Below are 17,566 nucleotides of genomic sequence, written 5' to 3'. Positions count from 1 at the left end.
ACACACGGTTCCTCATCTCGCCCGGACTGGTGGTCACCCTGCCTCCAGGAAGCCTTAGGCAGGTCATCTGCTTCCTCTGTGCCACCGATCTCTCCAGGTTGAAAAAGAACGAGCTCGGGGCGTCCATGTCCTTCAGCTGGAGGAAGCAAGCCCTGACAAGTGCTCCCTTCACCCTCTCCTGCAGGAAGGAGCTCAGCTCCAACCTCTTCTCCTGCAGCAGTTGACCAGCAGCAGGATCTGAGTCCCTGCGTAGTCCCTCCTCTATGTCCCTGATGTTGGCCTCAAGCTTTTGAACTGCTGCCTTAATCTTGGAAGTGGAGTGGGAGGTGTACTGTTGGCAAAAACACGAACTTGTGCTTTTCCAACCTCCCACCACAGCTTCAGAGAACTAAAGTCAGTTTTCCTGTTTTTCCACTGCTGCCAAAAGTTCTCAAAACTCTGGCAGAAAACACTGTCTTGCAGCAGCTTGTTGTTGAAAAGCCAGTAGGATTTGACCCTTTGACCTGGTGTAATGATCAGATCAACAGTGATGAGGTGGTGGTCAGTGAAGCCAACTGGAGTTATACTGCTGTGGAGTAATCTGGAGCTGAGACTGTGTGAAATGTAGATCCTGTCTAGTCTGGCTGCATTAACCCTGTTGTTGCTGACCCTCACCCATGTGTACTGTCTGGATTGTGGGTGTTTTATTCTCCATGCGTCTAACAGGTCCAGGTGTGTGATGACCCTGTTGAGGCTCTGTGATGATTGCGGATGGGGTTCCTGACTGGTCCTGTCTACGGTAAAATCTAAAGTGCAGTTAAAATCACCACCAAGAACTAGCTGATCTTGCTGGTAATTCCTAAGCTCATTGTCTAGCGTGGTGAAAAAAAGCCACTCTGCCTGTTCCCTGGTTTGGGGCATATATATTCACAAAGCAGAAGATAGAGCTCTCTATTTCTGCCCTGACAATAAGCAGCCGACCCTTCACCACCTCAGCAGAGGACAAGATGGTTGCTTTAGCAGTTGGTCTGAACAGCACAGCTACCCCTGCACTAATGTTAGTGCCATGGCTGAGGACACACGACCCATTCCACCATAAACCCCAATCTACATCGTCTGATGGCAGCGTGTGTGTCTCCTGCAGAAACAACACATCAACCTGTTTTTGGGTAGAGACTTCCGATATCAGAGCTCTTTTGTTCCTATCTCTCCCACCGTTGATGTTTAGAGAACCGATTTTGAGGCTTTGCATGGAGAAGTCAGAGAGGAGAAACAGACAAATTGTAGCAAGCAGAGAGCAGTTCAGAAAACAAAACACCGTGATATACATGATCATTTTACTTTTTAGTCGTTCTAACAGTTTTTCCTTTTTGTGTTTTTCTAAGACCCGTTATATGTTTTTTGAGGCGGAAACGTTTCCTCTCATCCAAGAGATCGAAACCTACCATTCTTTTAAGTACATCAACAGACCTTATGAACTTGGTTGTGTCGCTGAAATAGTCGCTCACTTTGACAGACTTTTTGAATGTCTCATCAAGAAAGTAATTAATGTCTTCTAGGGAGTATAGATCTTTATTTCTATGTGCACAGATTGTAAAGCCCTCTGAGGCAAATTTGTAATTTGTGATTCTGGGCTATAGGCCTACAAAATAAACTGAATTGAATTGAATTGAATTTCTGTTGGGAGTTCCGCTGATAGATATTGTGTCTGACTCAGAGTCATAAACCATGTTTTCTCCACATGACACCTGGCTGTTAGAAACACCCTGTTTCTCATTGGTGCTCACAGTGAGACTTGTGGAAGCTGCTTCTTCCACGTTTTCTGCTGGCTGGGGTTGTGCTTCAGTGTCTGCAGACTGAGATTCGCTGTTCTCTGCAGCAACAGAAGCCTGCTGTTCCTCAGCTTGGCTCTGCTCATCTTCCTCCTCCTCATCCGTGTCCCTAACCTCAGACTGTGAGCCAGTTACACCAGTTACATTTACACCAGCCACCGCGCCCGCGTCCCCCACAGGTCCGCTAGCCGCCGGAGCGGCAAGAGGAGCAAGCGGCAAGAGGAGCGGCAAGAGGCGCGGCGCCCGCGGCAGCGTCAGCAGAGCTGGCCTGCTTCTTATGCGGACATGCAACCCGTTTGTGTCCAACATCTCCACACTCAAAACACCTGAGCTGTCCTGCGCTGGCATACAGCATGTAGGAGCCGTCACCGTGCTTCACTCTGAAGGACACCTCCAGTGTCTGTGACGGGGAGTCCAGAAACATGAACACCTGCCGCCTCAGAGACTGAACGTGCTTCAGTTTGGGATCTTTACATCCCAGACTCACCGTTTTTAAACCACTGGCAAATTTGCCAAACCTACGCAGCTCGTTCTGTAACGCCTCGTTGGGGATGAACGGAGGAACACCTGAGACGGTGATCCGTGTGGAGGGAGCTGACAGCGGGGACACCTGCACCAACGCGTCCCTGATGACCACTCCGCTCTCTACCAGCTGATACACACCAGACACATCCTTCAGGAACACCACCACCGCTCTGTTCATTCTGGATGCAAAGCAGAGTTTATCGTGTCCTACCTGCTCCCCGACAGCCAGCAGCACCTCCTCCACAGAGACGCTGCTCTCCGGCGGGACTATCCGCACTCCCTGCCGGATAGACGGAGGAGGCGTCTCGGAGGACGCCATTCCTCCCGACAAGCTCCTCGACACAACCACCGATCACTCAAACACGACTCAGTGAAACTGTTAAAGAGACTCACCTGATCATGCACATTAGACAGGTGATGAAAACCAGTAGAAAAACCAAAGAACAGGGACATAAACCAGTTGATGCTTTGTTACTTTGATACTTTACTTTGTTACTTTGTTACTTTGATACTTTGATACTTTGCTACTTTGTTTTGACTTTGTTACTTTGATACTTTGTGATACTTTGCTACTTTGTTACTTTGATACTTTGATACTTTGTTACTTTGTTACTTTGATACTTTGTTACTTTGATACTTTGTTACTTTGTTACTTTGTTTGATACTTTGTTACTTTGATACTTTGATACTACTTTGTTACTTTTGTTACTTTGTTACTTTGTTACTTTGATACTTTGATACTTTTGTTACTTTGTTACTTTGATACTTTGTTACTTTGTTACTTTGATACTTTGTTACTTTGTTACTTTGTTACTTTGTTACTTTGATACTTTGATACTTTGATACTTTGTTAATTTGACTTTGATACTTTGTTACTTTGTTACTTTGTTACTTTGATACTTTGTTACTTTGATACTTTGTTACTTTGATTACTTTGATACTTTGATACTTTGTTACTTTGTTTTGTTACTTTGATACTTTGATACTTTGATACTTTGTTACTTTGATACTTTGTTACTTTGTTACTTTGATAATTTGTTACTTTGATACTTTGTTATTTGTTGATACTTTGTTACTTTGATACTTTGTTACTTTGATACTTTGTTACTTTGTTACTTTGTATTTGACTTTGATTTGATACTTTGTTACTTTGATACTTTGTTACTTTGTTACTTTGATACTTTGATACTTTGTTATTTGACTTTGTTACTTTGATTTTGTTACTTTGATACTTTGTTACTTTGTTACTTTGTTACTTTGATACTTTGTTACTTTGATTTTTGTTACTTTGATACTTTGTTACTTTGTTACTTTGTTACTTTGATACTTTGATACTTTGTTGCTTTGTTACTTTGATACTTTGTTACTTTGATGATACTTTGTTTGTTACTTTGTTACTTTGTGACTTTGATATACTTTGTTACTTTGATACTTTGTTACTTTGATACTTTGTTACTTTGATACTTTGTTACTTTGATACTTTGTTACTTTGTTTGATACTTTGTACTTTGTTACTTTGATACTTTGTTACTTTGACTTTGTTACTTTGTTACTTTGTTTTGTTACTTTGATACTTTGTTACTTTGATACTTTGATACTTTGTTACTTTTGTTACTTTGTTACTTTGATACTTTGTTACTTTGTACTTTGTTACTTTGATTTACTTTGTTACTTTGATTTTGATACTTTGATTGATACTTTGATACTTTGTTACTTTGTTACTTTGTTACTTTGATACTTTGTTACTTTGATACTTTGTTACTTTGATACTTTGTTACTTTGATACTTTGTTACTTTGATACTTTGTTACTTTGTTACTTTGTTACTTTGATACTTTTTTACTTTGATACTTTGTTACTTTGTTACTTTGATACTTTGTTACTTTGTTTTGTTACTTTGTATACTTTGTTACTTTGATCATTTGTTACTTTGATACTTTGTTACTTTGTTACTTTGTTACTTTGTTACTTTGATACTTTGTTACTTTGATACTTTGACAGTTTGATACTTTGTTTTGTTACTTTGTTACTTTGATTACTTTGTTACTTTGTTACTTTGATACTTTGTTACTTTGTTACTCTGATACTTTGATACGTTGTTACTTTGATACTTTGATACTTTGATACATTTTATTACTTTGTTGCTTTGATACTTTGTTACTTTGATACTTTGTTACTTTGATACTTTGTTACTTTGATACTTTGTTACTTTGATACTTTGTTACTTTGATACTTTGACTTTGTTACTTTGTACTTTGTTACTTTGATACTTTGTTATTTTGATACTTTGTTACTTTGTTACTTTGTTACTTTGATACTTTGTTACTTTGTTACTTTGATACTTTGTTACCTTGACAGTTTGATACTTTGTTACTTTGATACTTTGATACTTTGTTGCTTTGTTACTTTGATACTTTGTTACTTTGTTACTTTGTTACTTTGCTACTTTGTTACTTTGATACTTTGTTACTCTGATACGTTGTTACTTTGTTACTTTGTTACTCTGATACTTTGATACGTTGTTACTTTGTTACTTTGATACTTTGTTACTTTGGTACTTTGTTACTTTGATACTTTGATACATTTTATTACTTTGTTGCTTTGATACTTTGTTACTTTGATACTTTGATTGATACTTTTATACTTTGTTATTTTGATACTTTGTTACTTTGATACTTTGTTACTTTGATACTTTGTAACTTTGGTACTTTGTTACTTTGATACTTTGTTACTTTGATACTCTGATACTTTGTTACTTTGTTACTTTGTTACTTTGTTACTTTGATACTTTGTTACTTTGATACTTTGTGACTTTGTTGCTTTTTTACTTTGTCACTTTGATACTTTGTTAATTTGTTACTTTGATACTTTGATACTTTGATATTTGATACTTTGTTACTTTGATACTTTGTTACTTTGATACTTTGTTGCTTTGATACTTTGTTACTCTGATACTTCGTTACTTTGATACTTTGTGACTTTGTTGCTTTGTTACTTTGATGCTTTGTTACTTTGATACTTTACTTTGTTACTTTGCTACTTTGTTACTTTGTTACTTTGCTACTTTGTTACTTTGATACTTTGATACTTTGATACTTTGTTACTGTGTTACTTTGTGACTTTCATACATTGTTACTTTGATACTTTACTTTGATACTTTGTTACTTTGATACTTTGTTACTTTGTTACTTTGATACTTTGTTACTTTGATACTTTGTTACTCTGATACTTTGATACTTTGTTACTTTGATACTTTGTTACTTTGATCATTTGTTACTTTGATACTTTGTTACTTTGATACTTTGTTACTTTGTCACATTTTATTACTTTGTTGCTTTGTTACTTTGATACTTTGATACTTTGATATTTTGTTACTTTGATACTTTGTGACTTTGATACATTGTTACTTTGATACTTTGTTACTTTGATACTTTGTTACTTTGATATTTTGATACTTGTTACTTTGATACTTTGTTGCTTTGATACTTTGTCACTTTGATACTTTGTTAATTTGTTACTTTGATACTTTGTTACTTTGATATTTGATACTTTGTTACTTTGATACTTTGTTATTTTGATACTTTGTTGCTTTGATACTTTGTTACTCTGATACTTCGTTACTTTGATACTTTGTTGCTTTGTTACTTTGATACATTTTATTACTTTGTTGCTTTGATACTTTGTTACTTTGATACTTTGTTACTTTGTTACTTTGTTACTTTGTTACTTTGATACTTTGTTACTTTGATACTTTGTTGCTTTGTTACTTTGTTACTTTGATACATTTTATTACTTTGTTGCTTTGATACTTTGTTACTTTGATACTTTGATACTTTGTGTCTTTGTTACTTTGTTACTTTGATACTTTGTTACTTTGATACTTTGTTTCTTTGTTACTTTGATACTTTGTTACTTTGATACTTTGATACTTTGTGTCTTTGTTACTTTGTTACTTTGATACTTTGTTACTTTGATACTTTGTTACTTTGTTACTTTGATACTTTGATACTTTGTTACTTTGATACTTTGTTACTTTTGTTACTTTGATACTTTGTGACTTTGTTGCTTTACTTTGTTACTTTGATACTTTGTTACTTTGCTACTTTGTTAATTTGATACATTTTATTACTTTGTTGCTTTGATACTTTGTTACTTTGTTACTTTGTGACTTTGATACATTGTTACTTTGATACTTTACTTTGAGACTTTGTGACTTTGTTGCTTTGTGACTTTGTTACTCTGATACTTTGTTACTCTGATACTTTGTTACTTTGATATATTGTTACTTTGATACTTTGTTACTTTGATACTTTGTTACTTTGTTACTTTGATACTTTGTTACTTTGTTACTCTGATACTTTGTTACTTTGATACTTTGTTACCTTTATACTTTGTTACTTTGATCATTTGTTACTTTGATACTTTGTTAATTTGTTAATTTGATACTTTGTCACATTTTATTACTTTGTTGCTTTGATATTTTGTTACTTTGATACTTTGTGACTTTGATACATTGTTACTTTGATACTTTGTTACTTTGATACTTTGTTGCTTTGATACTTTGTTACTTTGATATTTGATACTTTGTTACTTTGATACATTTATAATTTGTTACTTTACTTTTTTACTTTGATACTTTACTACTTTGATAGTTTGTTACTTTGATACTTTGATACTTTGTTACTGTGTTACTTTGTGACTTTGATACATTGTTACTTTGATACTTTACTTTGATACTTTGTTGCTTTGTTACTTTGATACTTTGTTACTTTGTTACTTTGATACTTTATACTTTGTTACTTTGTTACTTTTTGATACTTTGTTATTTTGTTACTTTGTTACTTTGATACTTTGTTACTTTGATACTTTGATACTTTGTTACTTTGTTACTTTGTTACTTTGATACTTTACTTTGTTACTTTGCTACTTTGTTACTTTGATACTTTGTTACTCTGATACTTTGATACGTTGTTACTTTGTTACTTTGTTACTCTGATACTTTGATACGTTGTTACTTTGATACTTTGTTACTTTGGTACTTTGGTACTTTGTTACTTTGATACTTTGTTGCTTTGATGCTTTGTTACTTTGATACTTTGTTACTTTGATACTTTGTTACTTTGTTACTTTGTTGCTTTGTTACTTTGATACTTTACTTTGTTACTTTGCTACTTTGTTACTTTGATACTTTGTTACTCTGATAATTTGATACGTTGTTACTTTGTTACTTTGTTACTTTGTTACTTTGTTACTTTGATTACTTTGTTACTTTGATACTTTGACTTTGTTACTTTGTTACTTTGATACTTTGTGATACTTTGATACTTTGTTACTTTGTTACTTTGTTACTTTGACTTTGATACTTTGTTACTTTGATACTTTGTTACTTTGATACTTTGATACTTTGTTACTTTGTTACTTTGATACTTTGTTACTTTGTTACTTTGATATTTGTTACTTTTGTTATTTGATACTTTGTTACTTTGTTACTTTGATACTTTGTTACCTTGACAGTTTGATACTTTGTTACTTTGATACTTTGTTACTTTGTTGCTTTGTTACTTTGATACTTTACTTTGTTACTTTGTTTTGTTACTTTGATACTTTGATACTTTGTTACTTTGATACTTTGTTACTTTGATACTTTGTTACTTTGATACTTTGTTACTTTGTTACTTTGTTATACTTTGTTACTTTGATACTTTGATACTTTGTTACTTTGACTTTGACTTTGTTATTTTGATACTTTGTTACTTTGTTACTTTGTTACTTTGATACTTTGATACTTTGTTACTTTGATACAGTTACTTTGTTTTGTTACTTTGATACTTTGTTGCTTTGTTACTTTGATACTTTACTTTGTTACTTTGCTACTTTGTTACTTTGATACTTTGTTACTCTGATACGTTGTTACTTTGTTACTTTGTTACTCTGATACTTTGTTACTTTGATACTTTGTTTTGTTACTTTGTTACTTTGATACTTTGTTACTTTGTTACTTTGATTACTTTGATACTTTGATACTTTGATACTTTTATTACTTTGTTGCTTTTGTTTTGTTACTTTGATACTTTGTTACTTTGATACTTTTATACTTTGTTATTTTGATACTTTGTTACTTTGATACTTTGTTACTTTGATACTTTGTAACTTTGGTACTTTGTTACTTTGATACTTTGTTACTTTGATACTCTGATACTTTGTTACTTTGTTATTTTGATACTTTGTTACTTTGTTACTTTGATACTTTGTTACTTTGATACTTTGTTACTTTGTTACTTTGATACTTTGTTACTTTGATACTTTGATACTTTGTTACTTTGTTACTTTGATACTTTGATACTTTGATATTTGATACTTTGTTACTTTGATACTTTGTTACTTTGATACTTTGTTGCTTTGATACTTTGTTACTTTGATACTTCGATACTTTGTTACTTTGATATACTTTGTTACTTTGTTACTTTGTTACTTTGATACTTTGTTACTTTGATACTTTGTTACTTTGATACTTTGTTACTTTGATACTTTACTTTGATACTTTGATACTTTGATACTTTGTTACTGTGTTACTTTGTGACTTTCATACATTGTTACTTTGATACTTTACTTTGATACTTTGTTACTTTGATACTTTGTTACTTTGTTACTTTGATACTTTGTTACTTTGATACTTTGTTACTTTGATACTTTGATACTTTGTTACTTTGATACTTTGTTACCTTTATACTTTGTTACTTTGATCATTTGTTACTTTGATACTTTGTTACTTTGATACTTTGTTACTTTGTTACATTTTATTACTTTGTTGCTTTGTTACTTTGATACTTTACTTTGTTACTTTGCTACTTTGTTACTTTGATACTTTGATTACTTTGATTTTGTTACTTTGATACTTTTTGTGATACTTTGATACTTTACTTTGTTACTTTGATACTTTGTTACTTTGATACTTTGTTGCTTTGTTACTTTGATACTTTGTTACTTTGATACTTTGATACTTTGTTACTTTGTCACTTTGATACTTTGTACTTTGATACTTTGTTACTTTGATACTCTGATACTTTGTTACTTTGTTATTTTGATACTTTGTTGCTTTGATACTTTGTTACTTTGATACTTTGATACTTTGTTACTTTGTTACTTTGATACTTTGTTACTTTGATACTTTGTTACTTTGATACTTTGTTACTTTGTTACTTTGATACTTTGTTACCTTGACAGTTTGATACTTTGTTACTTTGATACTTTGTTACTTTGTTGCTTTGTTACTTTGATACTTTACTTTGTTACTTTGCTACTTTGTTACTTTGATACTTTGTTACTCTGATACGTTGTTACTTTGTTACTTTGTTACTCTGATACTTTGATACGTTGTTACTTTGTTACTTTGATACTTTGTTACTTTGGTACTTTGTTACTTTGATACTTTGATACATTTTATTACTTTGTTGCTTTGATACTTTGTTACTTTGATACTTTGTTACTTTGATACTTTTATACTTTGTTATTTTGATACTTTGTTACTTTGATACTTTGTTACTTTGATACTTTGTTACTTTGATACTTTGTTACTTTGATACTTACTTTGTTACTTTGATACTTTGATACTTTGTTACTTTGTTACTTTGATACTTTGTTACTTTGATACTTTGATACTTTGTTGCTTTGTTACTTTGTCACTTTGATACTTTGTTAATTTGTTACTTTGATACTTTGATACTTTGATACTTTGATATTTGATACTTTGTTACTTTGATACTTTGTTACTTTGATACTTTGTTACTTTGATACTTTGTTACTTGATGTTACTTTGATACTTTGTTTTGTTGCTTTGTTACTTTGATGCTTTGTTACTTTGATACTTTACTTTGTTACTTTGCTACTTTGTTACTTTGATACTTTGATACTTTGATACTTTGTTACTTTGATACTTTGTGACTTTCATACATTGTTACTTTGATACTTTACTTTGATACTTTGTTACTTTGATACTTTGTTACTTTGATACTTTGTACTTTGTTACTTTGATACTTTGTTACTTTGATACTTTGATACTTTGTTACTTTGATACTTTGTTACTTTGATACTTTTTGATACTTTGATACTTTGTTACTTTGATACTTTGTTACTTTGATACTTTTATTACTTTGTTACTTTGTTACTTTGTTACTTTGATTACTTTGTTACTTTGATACTTTGTTACTTTGATACTTTGTTACTTTGTTACTTTGATACTTTGTTACTTTGATACTTTGTTACTTTGTTACTTTGATACTTTGATTTTGTTACTTTGTTACTTTGTTGCTTTGTTACTTTGATACATTTTATTACTTTGTTGCTTTGATACTTTGTTACTTTGATACTTTGTGTCTTTGTTACTTTGTTACTTTGATACTTTGATACTTTGTTACTTTGATACTTTGTTGCTTTGTTACTTTGATACTTTTTGTTACTTTGATACTTTGTTACTTTGATACTTTGATACTTTGTGTCTTTGTTACTTTGTTACTTTGATACTTTGTTACTTTGATACTTTGTTTCTTTGTTACTTTGATACTTTGTTACTTTGATACTTTACTTTTATACTTTGTTATTTTGATACTTTGTTACTTTGATACTTTGTAACTTTGTTACTTTGTTACTTTGATACTTTGTTACTTTGATACTTTGTTATTTTGATACTTTGTTACTTTGATACTTTGTGACTTTGTTGCTTTACTTTGTTACTTTGATACTTTGTTACTTTGCTACTTTGTTAATTTGATACATTTTATTACTTTGTTGCTTTGATACTTTGTTACTTTGTTACTTTGTTACTTTGATACTTTGTTACTTTGATACTTTACTTTGAGACTTTGTGACTTTGTTGCTTTGTGACTTTGTTACTCTGATACTTTGTTACTCTGATACTTTGTTACTTTGATATATTGTTACTTTGATACTTTGTTACTTTGATACTTTGTTACTTTGTTACTTTGATACTTTGTTACTTTGTTACTCTGATACTTTGTTACTTTGATACTTTGTTACCTTTATACTTTGTTACTTTGATCATTTGTTACTTTGATACTTTGTTAATTTGTTAATTTGATACTTTGTCACATTTTATTACTTTGTTGCTTTGATATTTTGTTACTTTGATACTTTGTGACTTTGATACATTGTTACTTTGATACTTTGTTACTTTGATACTTGTTGCTTTGATACTTTGTTACTTTGATATTTGATACTTTGTTACTTTGATACTTTTATAATTTGTTACTTTGTTACTTTGATACTTTACTACTTTGATACTTTGTTACTTTGATACTTTGATACTTTGTTACTGTGTTACTTTGTGACTTTGATACATTGTTACTTTGATACTTTACTTTGTTACTTTGATACTTTGTTACTTTGATACTTTGTTGCTTTGTTACTTTGATACTTTGTTACTTTGTTACCTTTATACTTTGTTACTTTGATCATTTGTTACTTTGATACTTTGTTATTTTGTTACTTTGTTACTTTGATACTTTGTTACTTTTGACTTTGATTTGTTTTTGTGACTTTGTTACTTTGATATTTTGTTACTTTGATACTTTGATTTGACTTTGATCACATTTTATTTGTCACTTTGTTACTTTGATATTTTGTTACTTTGATACTTTGTGACTTTGATACATTGTTACTTTGATACTTTGTTTCTTTGATACTTGTTGCTTTGATACTTTGTTACTTTGATATTTGTTACTTTGATACATTTATAATTTGTTACTTTACTTTTTTACTTACTTTACTACTTTGATAGTTTGTTACTTTGATATTTTGATAATTTGTTATTTTGTTACGCTGCAGAGGATGTTAACCTTCAGCATGATGTGAGGCCTTATTACACAGTGAATATAACAAATATATCTCACATTAATGAAATGATTCATCGTACAACATTCTTTATTATAGCGGCTAATTACCTGTTTTACATTTAAAACACTTGGACACTCATATCACATCTTAATTCTGCGACTTCTCGCTTAAACCAACAGTTTACACGTTGTTCAGTTCTGCTAACGCTAGCTAGCCTCATTTAGCTTAGCAGCTAGCGATGGCGCTCCTCTCTCCTTCTCTCTCTCCTTCTCCCTCCTACTCAGTGTGTCTCATGTTCAGCCATGCCTCTGCCTCCTTTACTGATACGGGTACATGTAACAAATGTAGTTTGTTTGCTAGGTTGGAGGCGAGGCTCAGTGAGTCAGAGGCCCAGTTCCGCACCATTGAAGCTCAGTCGTTGGCTCCTGCAGTTAGCCAGCCCACCCCCGTAGTCGGTGCGGGCCGACCAGACGTAGCTCCCATAGACATCATATAGGTAGACGCCCCCTTCGGCCTTGGGCGGCATAAATCGTCGGCGCCATCTTGGTACGGGAGTTATTTCGTCTTCGGAGTGAAGATGCCTACTTCATGCGCCGCTTGGGGGTGCACCACCGTCAGGACGATTCAAACAAGATCGCAAGGAATTACCTTTCACAAGTAAGACTAAACAATTGTTTCTATTTGTAATTGTAAAATTCAGTCATGTCACGTAGATCATGTGTTATGTTGAGAGCTAAGAGCTGTTGAGACAGCTAAGTTGCCACCAGAATCAGACTATAGCTAGTCTAACGTGAAACGGACATGGTGAGCAAAGCCTTATTCTATCGTTCGTCAACAGGAGATAATATTGTCAAGAAATATAGGATATACAGTATATATATATATAATCTACCACTACTTGCTTGTGAGTAATTACAATGTATGTATAATGTAATTATATAGCATTTATGGTCGCGACGGAAAGCTGCGTTTCGGCTGAGCGACTGGCCTTAATTTCTCTCTGTGATGTATTTAAAAAAGAGACTAGATTAAAACAAAAAAAGGCTCAAAACATGCCACTGTATATGTAATGGTTCTACAATATATGAAGGTGTCACGTAATGAATGAAACTACGGAAAAAATGTCACGATACTCTACATGCACCTGTGAGATGCACCTGCAGTCAGTCGCCGGCCGAAATTGACGTTTTAAACGTTATTTCTATTTAAATGTTTTTTTTTTTTAAAGATACATCTGTATTATGAATCTGACTGACTGGCTAGCTAACCTTTCTCGCAATTTTAAGGTTTCCCAAAGAGAAGCAGTTGAGGAGACAGTGGGAAGTGGCTGTGAAAAGGGAAGACTTTTCTGCCAATGAGAGGTCAATGCTCTGTAGCCAGCACTTTCAGCCGGAGGATTTTGACCGGACAGGCCAAAATGTCAGGCTCAGGGATGGAACTAAACCATCTGTGTTCAGTTTCCCAACACATCTCAAAAGAGTAAGTGCATCACTAAGCTTGCTGAAAATGGTTTTATTGTGTGTGTGTGTGTGTGTGTGTGTGTGTGTGTGTGTGTGTGTGTGTGTGTGTGTGTGTGTGTGTGTGTGTGTGTTCATTTGGAATGATTGAGAATGAGATACACCTGTTCAAGTATTTTGTTCTTCTGTTTTAGAAAGTGGCAGCCAGGACTACACAAGCCTCAAGGAAGGCTGAAGCGAGCCTTGTAATTGACTGTTCTTTACAATCATTACAAGTCACTGAACCTTCACCTAACTACCTTGTGAGTATTTACACTAGCTATGCCCCAAAACAGCAGTGAGCATCATGGCATCATAAACATTACTCACTACTGTTTTGTCCTTTTTTACTAGGAACACACTTATGCATTGCCTCCATCTCCCACTCTTCTCAAGACTAGACTCAATGAAGCCCTGGCTAGGGTGGAGAGTCTTGAGAAAGAGATGAGGAACTCAAAGGCCCGAGAGCAGAGTGCGAAGAAAACAGTGCGTTGTCTTCTGGAGGACCTCAGGGGGAAGAACCTCATAAATGAAGAGCTGCAAGAGAGGCTTGACTTATACTCAGGTAACATTGAAATTAAACTTTGAATGTCATGTATATCTTAGGGCTGTAACCAAAGAAATACAACTGCAATAATGTGTTCAAATGCTTGGCTTGTCTGAATTTCATATATCAAACTTAAACTCCAAATACCTGACAACGTCTGTAATATGCCCCCATTCATAGTTTGAATAGCATCTGGCACAGACAAAAGCCAACAATCATAGTCTGATAGCTCTAGCTTCAAGACACACAATAGCCAGGTACCTTTGTTGGCAGGTGTTTATGGGCACCTGTTTAGAGCAATCAGTCATGGTTCCTGGCTTTTGTGCATCTTTAAGCTAGAGCTATTAAGACAATGATTGTTGGCTTTTGTCTACAGCCACGACAAGATTACATATTTGCATTCATATGGCCTTGCCTGGAAATAAACACATTAGCCTATTGGTGTTTTCATAATGACATTCATACTCTTTCAGTCACTTACTAATTACTCTGTGCTATCTGCATTTCAGATCTTCCATTAGGCCTCCTGTCCAAACAGGGCCACGAGTACACTAAAGAGCAGAGGGAGTTTGCCCTCACTCTCCACCTGCACGGGCCCAAAGCCTACTCTTACCTGAGAGAGTCTCTCCACCTCCACCTACCACATCCACATACATTGCAAAGGTATTTGCCATTACATTTAATTGCACTTTATTGATAGGAAATTACTGGTTCAAATACATTTTTATTATATTATTGCTACTTAATAATAACTACTTTTTCATTTGATAAAGGTGGATGAGCTCTGTGGATTCCAAGCCTGGACTCAACACCATGATGCTGGACATGTTGAGAAGAAAAAGAGAGGAAGATCCAGTGAAGTATGGACGTGTGCAGCAGCAATAAAGACACGGAGCATTCAGTTCATCATCCAGACTGCATCTTATTCAAATTCAACACAATTTGACATACAAACATTTTCAATACAAACCTATTGAACATTAGCTTATAACTGGTCTTTATAAAGGCACAATAACAATACATGACTTTATTACAGCGTGTGTGTGTGTCGGCGCTGAAATACACACTGTAAAGTAAACACCATTCTATAGCGACCTGCCTGCAAGACTACGCGCAGGTAAAATAAACACCTATTCAGGCGATTGTTGTCACCGCCCACCTAGTGGCGCGTGTCTCCCGTCTCACTGTCCAGCGGAGTTTCAAAGTTTTTTAACAGTCCAACAAAATAATCACAACAACATCAGTATGTCTCAATGACACTCGTGGTGATCAAGCTAAGCTTTAGGAGTTAATGTAGGTGACTCTCACCCACTACTAACCTGTAAAATACAGCATGAATGCAGCAGCAATAAGACACGGAGCATTCAGTTCATCATCCAGACTGCAATGATGTTTTCACGGATGCTTCAATGGACAAACATCCTCCTGTATACCGGTGTGCCATTAGCTTTTTTCACTGGTCTTTATAAGGCACAATCCTCAATACATGCTTTATTACAGCGTGTGGGTGTGTGTGTCGGCGCTGAAATACACACTGTGACCGGGAAACCATTCTATAGCGACACCGCCATTGCAAGCCGGGTAGATTTTTTTTTTTTTTTTTAATTCAATAACTTTATTGAGACATTTGTTCATCAACAAATATAATAATAATATATATAAATCCCGTCTCACTGTCCAGCGGAGTTATAAAATATATTAATAATATAATATAAAACCAACAAAATAATCATAATTTAAATTTTCAAGTTCTTATTTTTAAGATCTTAAATTGATGCACTCGTGCTGCAATATCATCTATTATCTTTATTTAATGTTTTATTTTCTTTATTTAATGTTTCATTATCTTTATTTAATATTTTAATGTCTTTATTTAATGTTTCATTTTCTTTATTTAATTTTTCACTAGCTTTATTTAATGTTTCATTCTCTTTATTTAACACGGTGTTTGTCACATAGCCAGACGTGATCTGGCATGTGGGCGGAAGTTACCCCCAAAGAGACAGTACGGGGTGCAACTGCTCCCGTGCCAACCGTTCCACCTGAGTGCTGCTGTCATTTACTGATCTCTCCATAATGCATATGAAACATTCACCCACGTGACTATCACGTATATTACAGTTGCAAAAATTACTATTAAAGTAATTAAATCAAATATTTTGGAGCATACCACACATACATATACATACATACACCCACTGAGAAACCAACTCTAGTTATCTATATATACATATATATACATATATATACTGTACATACATACATATACATACACACACCCGCTGAGAAACCAGCTCTGGTGATCGGCAGCTCCATTCTGAGAAACGTGAAGTTAGCGAAGACAGGGGCCATAGTTAACTGCATCCCCGGGGCCAGAGCGGGCGACATAGAGTCCCATTTGAAACTGCTGGCTAAGGCTAAACGTAAATACAGTTTGATTGTTTTTCACGTCGGCGGTAATGACACCTGATTACGTCGCTCGGAGGTCACTAAAGTTAACGTGGAATCGGTGTGTTCATACGCAAAGACAATGTCGGACTCCGTAGTGTTCTCTGGCCCTCTCCCTAATCTGATCAATGATGAGATGTATAACCTGATCAATGATGAGATGTATAACCTGATCAATGATGAGATGTATAGCCGCATGTCATCATTCCGCTGGCTGTCGAGGTGGTGTCCTGCAAACAATGTGGGCTTCGTAGACAATTGGCATACTTTCTGGGGAAAACCTGGTCTGTTTAGGAGAGAAGGCATCCATCCTACTTTGGATGGAGCGGATCTCATCTCTAGAAATCTGACCCAGTTCATTAGTGGACCTAATCCATGACCCAGAGTTCAGACCAGGAAGCAGAAGCAGAGTTGCAGTCTTTCACACTTCTCTGTGCTTCCTTTGGAGCAGTTACCCTCCCAGTTACCCACCCAGTTACCACCCAGTTACCCACCCAGTTACCACCCAGTTACCCACCCAGTTACCCAGTTACCCACCCAGTTACCCAGTTACCCACCCAGTTACCACCCAGTTACCCACCCAAAACCCTATAGAGACTGTGTCTGCCCCACGGCCACTTCAATTATTTAAAGTCAACAGAAGAGGAGTTATACAAAATAACTTAATAAAAGTTAAGGCAACCAATGCAACAGTGCATCAAAACAGGACAATTAAATGTGGACTCTTAAATATCAGATCTCTGTCATCTAAGGGTGCACTTGTAAATGATTTCATATCAGATAATCATATTGATTTATTTTGTCTTACTGAAACCTGGCTGTGTCATGAAGAGTACGTTAGCCTTAATGAATCAACTCCTCCAAGTTATATTAATACTCATATTCCTGGAG

General features: G+C 34.2%; 1 protein-coding gene across 1 annotated transcript; it reads left to right on the top strand.

Moving 5' to 3' along the window:
• Positions 1-12,702: 12,702 nt before the first annotated feature.
• LOC129095407 (THAP domain-containing protein 6-like) lies at positions 12,703-15,112 on the top strand. Its single transcript, XM_054603832.1, has 6 exons — positions 12,703-12,841; positions 13,471-13,663; positions 13,836-13,943; positions 14,035-14,245; positions 14,737-14,890; positions 15,001-15,112. Exons 1-6 carry the CDS (start codon positions 12,762-12,764, stop codon positions 15,110-15,112), a joined length of 858 nt encoding a protein of 285 aa, XP_054459807.1. The 5' UTR covers positions 12,703-12,761.
• Positions 15,113-17,566: the final 2,454 nt, after the last annotated feature.

This window comes from Anoplopoma fimbria, chromosome 9 (genome assembly GCF_027596085.1).
Source record: "Anoplopoma fimbria isolate UVic2021 breed Golden Eagle Sablefish chromosome 9, Afim_UVic_2022, whole genome shotgun sequence".
In the NCBI taxonomy this organism is placed as follows: Eukaryota; Metazoa; Chordata; class Actinopteri; order Perciformes; family Anoplopomatidae; genus Anoplopoma; species Anoplopoma fimbria.
This window is presented reverse-complemented; position numbering and strand designations above follow the sequence as displayed.